The sequence below is a fragment of the Bidens hawaiensis genome, unplaced genomic scaffold (assembly GCF_021521415.1).
Source record: "Bidens hawaiensis isolate Kalapana, Puna unplaced genomic scaffold, B.hawaiensis_p1.1 tig00063927_1, whole genome shotgun sequence".
In the NCBI taxonomy this organism is placed as follows: domain Eukaryota; kingdom Viridiplantae; phylum Streptophyta; class Magnoliopsida; order Asterales; family Asteraceae; genus Bidens; species Bidens hawaiensis.
In genome coordinates, this window is record NW_027506542.1 from 52,809 (window position 1) to 66,163 (window position 13,355).

A 13,355-nucleotide genomic window follows, 5' to 3' on the forward strand; every position below is an offset into this window, starting at 1 on the left:
TTACACGAAACGAATACTCTTTCTCTTGGGACGAACAGTCGATCGTTGCTTGAGTCCATCAAGTTGCATCTCCCACACCATTCTCGAAAAACTAACCTTTTGTTCGCCACAAGCATGGTCTCCAACCAAGCTCAAATCATACATTCTTCGAGTTTGTGGATCCGAAAGAACTTCATAGGCCTCCCTTAACTCCACAAATTGCTCGGTGCATTCCCCCTTTTTAGACGTTGGACAAACATCCGGATGCAACTTAAGAGCCTTGGCTCGGTACGCTTTCTTGAGATCATGGAAACTAACATTTTGGGACTCAACAGAAAGAACTTGGTACAAGTTCTTTTTGTTAGTTATTTGCAATTCTTTGGTTTTACAAGATATGATACTTGTGGTCTTGACACCAATATTAAGGGTAAGAGACATATTGAGTATGGTTTGTGTGTGTTTTTGTAAGGAAGAAGTGAAAGAGTTGATGTTTATAAATATGAAGAGATGTTGGGTGTGTATACATATTACAAAAAAAAAAAAAAAAAAAAAAAAACGAGTGAGGTAGCATTGTTATTATCATAATATTAACGAGTCTTGAAACAGCAGACACTTTTGAACGAAAAAGTGTCAGTTTGTGATGTCCTTGTGGAAGTTTCCAATATTTGGTGTCTATTATATCATAGATTTAAGTGTTGGAATTAGTCTTAAAGCTTAGATTGTTTAGATAGTGAAAGCTTCTTCACTCTCCATTTTTAATTTTAATCTAACCTAATAAAAAATAATTTATTTTGAACAAATATTTATCATCTTAGGTTGACTGTTCAATAGCTACTTAACAATTCCAATTAAAAACGTATATCTGAACCGGCCAGAAGTTGAGCGTCGACTCTTATTCATTAAAAAAACACTTCTTAATGATTCATGAACGGTTAAGTTTTAGAAAATACTGAATGATTCAAATGCTACCTCTTAATCAGTCAAAGCTCTTAATAATTTAGTATAAAATTGCCAAACAACTCCTATATATATATATATATATATATATATATATATTATTTAATTATTTTAATTATTAACCGAACATGCCTTACTGGGTGTTTAGGATTCTTTGTTTCACGTCATTATAAGTTTTCCAAAGTTAACAAGTCATAGCATTGTGACTAATTATTAACTTTTTATCTCACAACATAAGCAATCTTAAACAACTTTTAACTCTTTGAAAAATTAATAAGTTATAAGTCGATGAAAATAAGCAATCCCAAACACCCCCTACATGTATTTTTGAGTCTTTTGTAGTCGTTTAAAATACGATGGTCAAATTTTATTACACATTCACATGATTTTCTACGAGGGAGTTTTTGTAATTAAAGTATATGCACCTTCCCCCAAGTTATTCCATATTTTATTTTCAAAATTTCTCTCTCTTCACATACACCGTCCCTTTTTAGTGTGCCTTACACAATCGTACTATTAGTTTTGTTTATGTTTATGATAATAAGAGAATTTTGTATTCTTTATCTTCTGTCTGTGTACCAACCAAATGTATCTAATAATCAGGTGATTTGTGGGACAAGGCACAATTTCCGACGTATCATTTCCTGTAGGCCATGAATTCGTTTTTCATTACACAAGTTAGGATCGGTCAGGGCATGACTTGGATCGGTTGGAATCAAAGGAATAGGTTGCGTGGTGTGTAACTTTAAGTGTGCAATAGGTTTAGTAGTATTGGATTTCGCCCAAGTGGCCATAGTGTGAGGATTATCAACCGAACAAGCATGTGTAGTGAGCCATCCAAAAGGCTTTTTTTGAATGGTTTTAGTGCAACTGGTTGCCGGAATACTCCAAAAGACTTACCACGTGCATACAATCCATCTTACCAAGTTTGAATCCTAGAACAATGGTGATCTCCTCTATTAATGGCATACACTTGTCCTAGTCAAACCGAGACCCCTAGGAGGTTCCTATAAAATTCTTGTCATAATGTGTAGTTCAAACCCTAATACATCTTGTCTTACACTTAATCCAACTACCGTTTGTCAGTTAAACTAAGGATTATTGAAAGTTAAATAAACAAAACAAAACAACATAACTAAAAAAAAAAACTTGCACTTAACTCAATAATTTAAAATTAGTTTATCATAGAGGTGGGCATAAAACCCAATTACGAACCTAACCCAAAATCTGACCGACTAGTAGGTATAAATCAGGTTTCAGTTTTTCAAAGAAACCATACCCGAAACTGACGATGGACCAGTCAAAACTGGTTCCTCCTCTACCCGGTCAAAACTCAAACATGAACCCCCCCCCCCCCCCTCCTAATTCATCCTTTTAAATTGCTAAAATGGGCTAAAAAATCCAAAACAAAGATAGAAAACTTAATTGCTAAGTTTAGTATATCGGCCCAAACATATATACCCTATCACTCTATGTGTCGATCTAGTAATCCCAACTTGTTTGACAAGTCTTTGTTTTCGTCAACGTCTTAGGGTTCCAATAATAATAATATCTGAACCCATTTCAACAACATCACAAACCAAACACAAATTAAAACCCATGGTTAAGAAATCATCAAAAGAATCTGCAGATGGGTCATCATCATCAATCGCACCGTTTTTATCCAAATGTTATGAGATGGTGGATGACCCGTTAACCGATGCGTTAATTTCTTGGAGTCAGACTAATGACAGTTTCATTGTGTGGAATGAAGCAGGGTTTACTTCTGAGTTGCTTCCTAAGTACTTTAAGCATAGCAATTACTCCAGTTTTCAACGACAGCTTAATATCTATGTGAGATTCTTGAATTGAGTGATTTGGGTTTTGGGTTTTGTTTGATTATTACTTGAATTTGAAAGTGTTTGTGGATTATTTGTTTAATTTGTAATTTTAGGGGTAGACAATTTCTGACACGGACCTGTTAACATGACGCAGACACGACCGGTGTTGTAAAAATTGCTAGTCGGGCGGTGGGGTGGGGACTAGCGAATAGTCGAGATTAATTGGGATTAGTCGGATAAGACTTTAATGTATATTTTCAATTTTATATACACGCACACGTTTTTTTTGCCCGAATCTCATCAGAAAGAGTCGATTAAGTCCGATAAATTTTGATTTTTGCCGGCTTTTGCCATTGACGGATTAGCCCAAAATTAATCAGTGAAGCGGGTACTAACGATTAATCGTAGGATTTTTAAAAACTTAAAAAGTGGGTACTGAGTTGGTACCAAAAATTCTTAGTTCAGTGTCGATTCGGTATTGGTACCCGTTTTCATTTGCTCGTCTCTATTTCTTAGTCTGCTTAACCTGTTTAGACCCGATTATATCTATTTATGTTTTTAATGTTTTTGAAAGTATACATATTTATATTTGTTGGATGGATATTATTATTTATATTATTATTATTATGGATCTTAGTTTATGGAAATTTTTATTATTTGTTATTGTTAACTATGTAAAATGTTACGGGTTGTGTTGTTCGGCTCGTGTCGTGTCACTAAATAGGCGATAATAATCGTGTTAAACAGGTTGTGTTCTGTAAAACGTTTTTTAACAGGTTCGTGTTTGAAGAAAATGACAGGATTAGTTTGTTGTGTCCTGTTCATGTTTAGTACCTGTGTTAATCGTGTCATGTCTCGTCTGTCCTGTTTAACACGTTTTTGACGTGTTTTGGCAGCCCGGTCTAATTTCATATTGATAGTAAAGATTAACATTTTGAGATCTTTACATAGTTTCTGTGATATTTGGCTTATTTTCTGCGTATGCATAATTTTATCTTGAAGTCTACCACGGAATGCTGCTACTGTAATTGATAGAATTTTTACTTCAATTACTTTTATATTATACTGATTGATTTAATAAGTCATTTGCTTGTGTTCTGACTTATTTGGATTCTAATATTCTATGGTATTTATGGGATAAAAAGATTGATACTTTGCTTGTGATCGATTTCTTGGCTTTTTTACTTTATTTCTAACAATTTTTTTTACAATGGATTTAGGGATTCAAGAAAACCGACACAGATCGATGGGAGTTTGCAAATGATGGTTTCATCAAAGGCCAAAAACATTTATTAAAAACCATCAACCGAAAGAAAGCAACGATTGTAACTGCGCAACAAAAACCTTCACATCAGCAACCAACTGAGCCCGACCTCAATATTGTTAACCGACACGAAACAGCCCGATACACCAACTTATGGAAAGAAGTAGAGCGCCTCAAAACCGATAAAAACTCGTTAATGCAGGAGCTTGTGAAACAGAGACAACATCAAGAAACATCAAAAACTAACATGTTGGTTCTTCGTGAACAGTTAAAAGGTATGGAAAAAAACCAACATCAAATGTTGTCGTTTATTGTTATGGCAATGCAAAGCCCCGGTTTTATCAGTCAGCTATCGCCCCCGGTGCAAACGAAAAGTAAAACTAGATTGAAACCGGTTCTTCCGCACGAGGGTGCGATTGTAAAATATCAACCGCCAGTTGAACAACCGAGTTTGATGTTTGAAGATTCGATTGAAGTCGATGATCTTTTTATGGATTGTGTTCCCGGGCCTGCGTTTGATGTGGGTATAAACGAGTCCGAAATTATCGATCCGTTGATATTACATGATCTGCCTGACGGAGATGACATGTTGGATCAGCTTCTTGCTAGTGATGTTGATGATGAACACGAGTTTGGTTTTTTGACCGAAGATTTTGAGAAGTCGGTGATTGTGTCACCGAGAAGGGGGGCTTCACCGTACACTGAGATTTGATGGTATTTTTATCATCCGATTCTTATTAGCTTTAGTATTACGCGCCAAGTCTGTTTTGTTAATTTTTGGTTTACATTGTATGCTTATCGTCAAGTTTCTTGTTTGTAATGTTCTGTATACGGTGTTATAATGAAGTTGGATTCTCGAGGCTGCTCTCGGGTTATGAATGTATATTGAGAAAGCGGGTTATAATCCGCCCGATAATTTTGGTCAAGTTACTTCAAGCTTGAGCTTGGTTTATTTCAAGCCTGAGTTTTACTTATTAAGCTCAACTCGTATATAATTTTTCACGTTTTATCGCAGTTTAGGTTTGACTAGTTTACTATTTATTAAATATATAATTTTTTAATTTGGATATATGTAAAACAGTTTATGCATAAATATTAAATATATAATATAAATTATATTATTTAGTTATTTATCATAAATACATATTATATACTTATTATTAATATGCAAAATTATTTTACTTATAAAAATTGTCATCATTTATTAATTTTATAGGCATTGATCTAAACTTAACTTTGGGTCGAGCTCGTTTAAGCTCTGACTTGAGTCTTTTAAACTAGTAGTCTCAATCTTTTGATGAGTCGATCTCAAGTAGTTCACGCCTCACGGGCTGCTTAGTTTGTCAATACATTTTAATGAGTGGCGGTTAAGGCTTAAGAGTCATCTTTGCTCATTGAGAACCATCCTTTTTAGTCGTGATTCCATCGTTCGACTCACCATCATAGTTGGGTAACTTGGGTTCGGCTACTCTTGACTTGGATAGTTGGCTACTTGGGTTTATGGTCGAGTGACTCACCCGTTAAGACTGTAAAAGGCTCCCTAATGTGGGCTTTATGCCTCACTTAGTTTTTGAACAATTAGCTTACTTAGTTATGATTTATAATTGTTGGTTCATGGGCTCATATTACATTATCAGATGCATAGAATTGTGACTTCTTGTGAAAAAAAAAACGTGTCGAGAACCAGTATTGAGACCGGTTAGACATGAACTAGTTAGGAACCAACCCAAGTTGTTGGTTTGGGATCGGTTTGGAGTTTCTAGGCCATGATTTGGTTTTAAATCGGGTATCTAGGATCAATTTATGGGACCGGTATATGAACATCTGATTGACATTTTTTAGCCTTTGCCCTACATGTCTAGTAAATAAAGATATTGGATGTGTTGGTTTAAGCAAAAGCACTCTCTATATTCTGGATCTCAAAAACCTCTCAAATAGCTTCCAAAGGCGGACATTTCGTTGGTGTTGGATATTCGTCAAGCAACTTAATCGCTTTTGCGGTCATAACTACAAGGAACCAATACATTAGGAAACATTTCGATTTATGTGAAATGTTAGGTGATCCGAACAAAGCTCTCATCATTAAATGTGCCGCCACATTGAACCAACGTCTACATGTCGGGGGAGTTGAAACTTGCTTGAAAGAATAACTTACGATTTGGATTTGCAAACGAAAAGACATTCATTTTATACTAAACACGAAAGCTAACTTTAACAACGATTTATCAAATATGTTTGACATATGTCCGGTCAAAATATGATTCAATATCAAATACACATAAGCAATCGGAAATGCAACATCAAGAATGAGTAAACAGCAACGAAAGACAACGATGACAACATAAAAAAATATATTTTTTTTGAAGATCAGACTAACACTAGAATCGATTCTAACCGAAACCGATTAGGCCAAATTACCCTATTTGTGCCCATCTAATTGTGAAGACACTTGAATTTCTAGAAATCATGAAACGAAAATTATTATATTAAATAACGTATGAGTTACAAGACAGTAAAATAAACTTTTACAAAGATTGAACAAATTAAAAATTAAAAAGAATAAAACATTCCTTCACCATACCAAGTTCTAAGTGGTTCTAAATATGTACAAAAATGACATTATATGCAACATTTTAATGGACTTTTGAGTCCTTAACCTTTGTAGGTACATCAAACTAATATAATCACAACAAAACTCAATTCACTTCTTACAATTTAACTAAGTTCAACATATGTTCAATAACGAAAACTTGACAAGAAGGCATATTTTACCTTTATTCATGTGAAGTTTAGCCCCGGTAACTAACCAATGTCCGGGGTTGTCCCTTGGCCCCTTACATACTTGTGTCATATCAACAAACTTCAAAAGTTTTGGCGTCGGTACCTCCACTGGCGGCCCCTTGGGGAAAACACCTGAATCTACAACTACATCAGAAGATTTTAACTCTTTCTCGGGATTTCCAGTCAATGTTGTGCTTATTGCTGACATGAAACCCGACCTCTGTGATTGATTGATCGGGCCTATAGTCCAAGACGATTGGGCAATGCATGAATTTGAAACCTTAGAATACAATAACCGTAGATGCAAAATGTTCTTTAAGTCATGCTTTTGAACATGAAGTTGAGCTCCTGTAACAATGAACGAGGCATCTTTTCCTGGGACCGCCCAGTCAGGATCATATTTGACTGGGGCGGTGCAAATATGGGAAAACCTCTTCCATTGAACCGGTTCATAAAAGCGTGGATCAGCAATTTCTGATCCACGCCAATTTAAAGATTCATCTATTTTATCTCTAAATAAAACAGGCGTCTCTGATAAGTGTTGTAAGTGTATGGCTAACCTGATATATAAAATGTTTTTATAAGAATTCTTACAATGTGCAATGGATATACATATTTTGATAATTGCTTACAAAGAGAGTTTACCTGTTGCATTTCATACCCTCGAGATAGAGTCGCATTCCAGTTACAGGCTTCTTCGATATTGTGACCTTTAAATGACCGTTTTTTATATTAGCATATTAAGTATTAAGATAAAATAAATATATATTCATTTAAGTCTTGTTAGGGTGTTAAGTATTCGAATCGGGTTTGTATATATCAAAATTCAAATGGAAACAAATTTGAATTCATTTTTTTGGTTATTTTAGTCATGTTAGAGATAAATCCTAATTTGGTTTTAGAACTTAGTTTCGATATGAACCAACCCGAATACCCGAAGTAAATATATAAATATATAATTTATCGTATTATAAAATAAAACCGTATCCATTCAATCAAATTGGATCGGGTTACAAATTTACCATTTCTCCCATCATACGGTTTATTATACGAGTCAACTCAATTTCGAACAAGTTTTTCCAGTTCTAAGACAAATTCGGTCCGATTTCAAATTCATTTTAAAAACTCTAAATTCGACGAATCCGATTCAAATAACCCGAAAACCGATTCGATAAACCATCATTACGGTAACTTTGAAGCAATGCTGTATTTACCTGTGTGGTGTTAACATAGAGCTTAGGGCCCATCAAGTTAAAATTCAAGCCTGGGGTTCTGATGGCTCTATTTGTAGTCGGGCCCAATGAAAGCTCGCTATGAACCGGAGCCCATAACTTATGGGCTTGAAAGTCCAAAAAATATTCTAAATCTGAAATCGGAGGCTTATCTGCATTTCAAGTTTTCAACAATTATAATTATTCGTTTATTATAACACCATTTATTTATTTACTTTAAGAAAAATGAGAAGAATGAACCATACAACGAAGATACAGGTTGATCGCATGCGACAAGAAACCCTTGCCAGGAATACCAGGGAGGAGGGAGGTGATCGGGATGAAGTCGAAATTTATAGCGTCCGGCATTGACGGCACCGTCAACAACCATTCAAAATGTGTAGTGGAAGTAAGATCTCCTCCTCTCTTTGAACACATTACACTTAAACCCTACACCATTCATGCAAGTATTAGATAAAAATATCTATTAAATAGTTTATTATACAAATAATTGCAATTTGGTATTTACATGTGTAACATATACGTATTTACGAGAAAACTTATTTTTAGTAAGAAAACCAAAAAAATTATATTGCATATTTACATATATGTAGTATATCATGCCACACATATGTAACATATATGTATCATGATATACTACATATATGTAGTACTGATATACTGCGTATATCATGATATGTAACATAATGTATCATGAAATACTACATATATGTAGTACGAAGCTTTTTTTGTTTTCTTCCCTACATATGAATTGTAGAAATTATAATGTGTAATACAAATAAATAATAAAAAGGTATATTCTTAAAAATATTCAGTGGACATGACCAAGTCAAGAACCTGCTTGCGTTTACACATCTTCAAAGAAAATGCCGTATGAATAAAAAAATATGAAACTGATATTAGATATAACTTGCCTCACACGGTAGCGTGTCTTTTGTAATCTTATAGATACAATATATGAATATATATAATAAATAATACGTTGAAATAATAAACTAAAGAATTATACCAAGTCAAAACTTACTCTTTTGTAAACTCAAAACTGGTTAGACTTCTCTCTTTTGAATTATATATAATTATATATTCCTAATGTTTGTACGTAATTACAAACCTCATAAACTGTTACACAATAAGTTGTTGAAATAGATGTTAGAAAAATAATTTATTTTGTCACTCAGTTAAAAGCCATAGGGTGTGGGCCCAAATGTGAATGGTTTAAAACTCTCATTTTGAAGATGTGTACATGTACACATTGATCAACTAGAACCAATGATTGATCTAAAACATATCCTTAGGACCACCTAGACTAAACAAAAAATGGTATATCCCATGCAAGTACACAAAAGTAATTTGGTGTATATATTTGTATATATTGGTTTAGTGTATGGTGATCAAACCTACATCCTTGGGTGTGGTAGACGTGAAGCCGTTGTAGAGCATTAGTTCTGGGTCGAAAATGGTTGTGAACGCGGAAGGTGTCTACAATTACGTTAATAAACTTGTTAATTAAAATTTATATAAACTTCATCTTTTATTATATATATTGAAGACGAGAAAAAGAAACCCTAATGAGTATTGAACCTTGTTCTTGTGTTCCTTGTTCTTAAGTTGATGAGGAGAGAAAGTGCAAGAGCCATTGAACATTTGATCTCCAATGTCTTCCAAGTGCTTTTTGAGTTGTGAAGGCTCCAAGTTAGAGGTTTTGCTTTGCTTCAACATTATTACGTCTTGACCTCCTATACCAATCCCAACTATTATGTGTGTTCCATATTTCTCTATGAATCTTTAAAAAAAAAAAGAAGAAGAAAAGAGAAAGGTATATTCAATAATTCAATATTAATAATTTATAAACAATTATGGATAATTGCACAAAGTAAATGATAAAAATGTGTCAAACATCGACATTAAACTACTAGAAGGAAATCAATAACATGTCACATTGATTTGATTTATTTTGGTTCAACTAAATTTTTTTTTATAATTCTATGTATGTGGTACTTGATGTCTACACCTAATCAACTACTCATATGCCACCTCTTGTGTATAAGTCATGGTCATTTGTTACATTTATTAATTCTCATTTAGTTTGAAAAAATCTTAGTTAACTTTCAAAATATCGGTTAGGTAATTTGATCATTTTAAACCGACGCAAAAAGAATAAAGAGGTTTGAATTTTTAATATGAAATATTAGCCAAAATCGCTATAGGATCCGTCGTGTCAGATAAGATTTCTCGTAGTGCTTTTATGTCTTTTTATTGATAAAATATTGCTCGTTATATTATACCAGGTATATATTAAATGCCCACATGAGTGTAAGAAAATAAAACAAGATACTAGATTGATTTTGGTAAGTGTTGGGTTAATGTTGTTTCTAGTTAATAAAAGTTTCTAATATTTTATTAGAGTAATGGATGTCTTTTAATTAAAATTAAATTCAATATGAACACGCAAAATCAGCCATTGATATTGTTGTAATGACCAGTCAAATAATTAAAGAACTTTAATTATCTGGCCATCGTTGACATTACTGAAATTCTTTAAAAGTTGCCGGGATATTATCCATAAATAAAAAATTAACTATATAATTAAATAATAACAAACTTAAATAGACTTATAACTTACCATGATGTATTTATTGTAAAATATTAATAATAATAATAATAATAATAATAATAATAATAATAATAACCATATATAATATTATAATGTGTTATAATGATATAATACATTGTGCAAATATTTTGACTTGGTCATTAGTTACCAATTTTGTCATCTGTCATAGGGTCAAAAACACAAAATCCACCATGTCTGCACCTCCACAGAATCAATACACACCCACCAACCTGATCATGCCATGTTATGCATATTTGACCTTATAATTTATCATCTTTTAATTAGTGATTAAACTTTCAAAACAATAAATATTTTTATAAAAAATATGGTATCTTAATTTAATTTCCAAATTAAATAACAAATATTTTCTATGAAAATATTGATAAGCATATGATTCTCATCTATTTAAGACAATTAAAATATGGTTTTTCCTTTATATGCCAAGCTACAATTTAACTATTTCGCTGGTTAGCAGGTTATTGATGGATTTTTACGTAACGATTCACATATTTAAAATAATATGAAAATGATGATACTATGATAGTTCATTAGTTCTTCTTACCTTGCAAGAGCAGGTGGATCCCAAGTCGAAGGAACCGCGTTACGAACTTCATCCGAAAGAATCAACGGATATCGATCAAGATGAACATTAAACAACATAATGAAGTAACCATCCAACCCTAAATACTTTGTATTAGCAGCATCACTAGCCCACGAGCCACTTTGAAACCCGAACATAGCGTTAAAGAACCCGTTCGGGATCTTACCGGGCACCGAACATTTTTTGTTGAAGAACTCCGACATCTAATTAAACAACAATCAAAACATGATTAAAAAAACGTTACATATTTTTTTTACAAAATATAAACTTGAAACTTACGTGATTAAAGTCTAGAATATCAGATTGAAACCGAACCCTATCGCCTTTATCGCATCTAATATCCGGTGACACGCCTTTAAACGAACCAAACCCGGGCACACGAAGCTCGGTTTCGTTACCGTTTAGTTCGACTAACCGGTCTTTGCCTTTGCAATACTTTAACCTGAAATCAGATGTGAGATCAAAGCCTCTTCCAAGGCTGTTTATGGCTTTTTGAACGAGTTTTTCGCTCATGTTTGTTTATTATTATGGGTTTAGAGAATGAAATTGTGAATATGGAAAATATGGGGTTTTAATATATGTGTGTGATGGATGAAGACAGGATTGGAGAATTTGTGTGGTGATGTCTTGGAAGTTTCATATTTGGTTTGGTTTTTTTGTTGCGTATGTTGATTCTCTCTCTGACTTATAACTTATTTGTATTCATTGGAAAGCCGACCTTAATTGGTAATAAAAGTATTATTCTTGTACATTATTTATGTATTTATTTAAAAACGTTTAAGTTATAGGTAAATAATGACTTATTTTTATTTAAAGTATAATTATGTTTGACATTATTTGATTTTATTTTTAATAATTTTATGTGTTATTGTTGTACATACATGTTGAAAAAGTTTTTGAACAATGTACAAGTGTACATGTATTTATACGTCTATATTCTCTCTGTGAGATTTTTTTTTGATGTAGAGATATGTAATTATTAATTAGTTTATTTCATAGATTAATTTTTGAAAAAAGAATTAGAAATTGTGAAATTTTATCATTTAATCCTTCTTTATACAGTTTGTTTATGAAGATTAACATTTAATACCTTTACTTTCATATCAATTGTATTGATTGCAATATAAAAAGTATTATATTCTAATTATAAATTTTATAACTAACTTTATTTATTAATTAACATTTACATACTAAAACAAGAACATTCAAACAAGAAGTAAGAATATAAAAAAGAAGAGCATTCAAACAAGAAGTAAGAATAGGAAAGCAAGTGAATAGCAAGATTGGTAAGAAAAAATTACGGTTAAAGCAAGGGAAAGCTAGCAAGATCGGAAGCACATAGGAAAGAATAGCAAGAGCAAGAAAGATTTTTTGAAAGGAGCAAGAGCAAGAAAGAAAAAAAGCATGGCAACAAACAACGTTGTAGGACCAATTCGTAAAGCAAGATAACATGTCTCTAAAATGCCCTAGCTTGACTGAATCAAACTACACTTCATGGGCAATTTAATTGGAGAGGATCCTATGGGCATATGCTAGTTGATAGGCGTCGCTATTTACCAATGTTGTCAAAACCGGACCGGACCGGTCCGACCGGGAATCGATTCACCAACCGGTCCGGTTCTATGCTGCTCGATCGGTATCCAGAAAGCCAGCCGGTCTGAACCGGTTCACCGGTTCGACCGGAAAACCGGACCGGTTGAACCGGTTTTCCTATTAAAAATAGTTTTTTTTTGAAAAATTTGTTTTTCTAACATTTTTTAAGCCGAATTCGTTCGGCCGGTCTGACCGATTCGACCGGTTGAACCGGTTACCCTACCGGTTCGCTATCCGGTCCGGTTATGAAAACATTGCTATTTACAGTATGGGTGCAAGAATTGAAGAAAAGAATAATTATTTCACGAAAGTAATGATCATCCAAACACAGTCACATGAAATTCTACTTAAAGTTGCAAAAGATGTATGGGCATTGATCCGAATTCTGTAATTAGGAGTCGATCAAGTCCTAAAGGCACGTATACATAACCAAGGAGTGAGTTAGAGATGCTAAAGATAAAAGAGAACGAGACGATCAATGACTTTTTGGGTAAGCTAAATGGAATGCTAAGCA

General features: G+C 33.3%; 3 protein-coding genes across 3 annotated transcripts; 1 reads left to right on the forward strand and 2 right to left on the reverse strand.

Moving 5' to 3' along the window:
- LOC143618128 (chaperone protein dnaJ 20, chloroplastic-like) lies at nucleotides 1-417 on the reverse strand. The gene has a single exon (XM_077090448.1). The coding sequence runs from the start codon at nucleotides 415-417 to the stop codon at nucleotides 1-3; it is 417 nt and encodes a 138-aa protein (XP_076946563.1).
- Nucleotides 418-2,480: 2,063 nt separating this feature from the next.
- LOC143618127 (heat stress transcription factor A-1-like) lies at nucleotides 2,481-5,066 on the forward strand. The gene is made up of 2 exons (XM_077090447.1): nucleotides 2,481-2,769; nucleotides 3,977-5,066. The coding sequence occupies exons 1-2, from the start codon at nucleotides 2,536-2,538 to the stop codon at nucleotides 4,730-4,732; spliced, it is 990 nt and encodes a 329-aa protein (XP_076946562.1). The 5' UTR covers nucleotides 2,481-2,535; the 3' UTR covers nucleotides 4,733-5,066.
- A 1,421-nt stretch (nucleotides 5,067-6,487) lies between these two features.
- On the reverse strand, nucleotides 6,488-11,941 carry LOC143618129 (MACPF domain-containing protein At1g14780-like). The gene is made up of 8 exons (XM_077090449.1): nucleotides 11,528-11,941; nucleotides 11,210-11,451; nucleotides 9,615-9,816; nucleotides 9,435-9,512; nucleotides 8,279-8,462; nucleotides 8,016-8,185; nucleotides 7,447-7,511; nucleotides 6,488-7,361 (listed from the first exon to the last, which is right to left on the reverse strand). The coding sequence occupies exons 1-8, from the start codon at nucleotides 11,759-11,761 to the stop codon at nucleotides 6,746-6,748; spliced, it is 1,791 nt and encodes a 596-aa protein (XP_076946564.1). The 5' UTR covers nucleotides 11,762-11,941; the 3' UTR covers nucleotides 6,488-6,745.
- Nucleotides 11,942-13,355: the final 1,414 nt, after the last annotated feature.

Excerpts from the sequence above, each read along its gene's own strand:
- LOC143618129 (XM_077090449.1), bottom strand. The coding sequence starts at position 11,761 with ATGAGCGAAAAACTCGTTCAAAAAGCCATAAACAGCCTTGGAAGAGGC. Across the intron at positions 11,452-11,527 it reads ATATTCTAGACTTTAATCAC|ATGTCGGAGTTCTTCAACAA; the intron begins GTAAGTTTCAAG and ends TTGTTTAATTAG. Across the intron at positions 7,512-8,015 it reads TCTATGTTAACACCACACAG|GTCACAATATCGAAGAAGCC; the intron begins GTAAATACAGCA and ends GGTCATTTAAAG.
- LOC143618127 (XM_077090447.1), top strand. The coding sequence starts at position 2,536 with ATGGTTAAGAAATCATCAAAAGAATCTGCAGATGGGTCATCATCATCA. Across the intron at positions 2,770-3,976 it reads AACGACAGCTTAATATCTAT|GGATTCAAGAAAACCGACAC; the intron begins GTGAGATTCTTG and ends CAATGGATTTAG.
- LOC143618128 (XM_077090448.1), bottom strand. The coding sequence starts at position 417 with ATGTCTCTTACCCTTAATATTGGTGTCAAGACCACAAGTATCATATCT.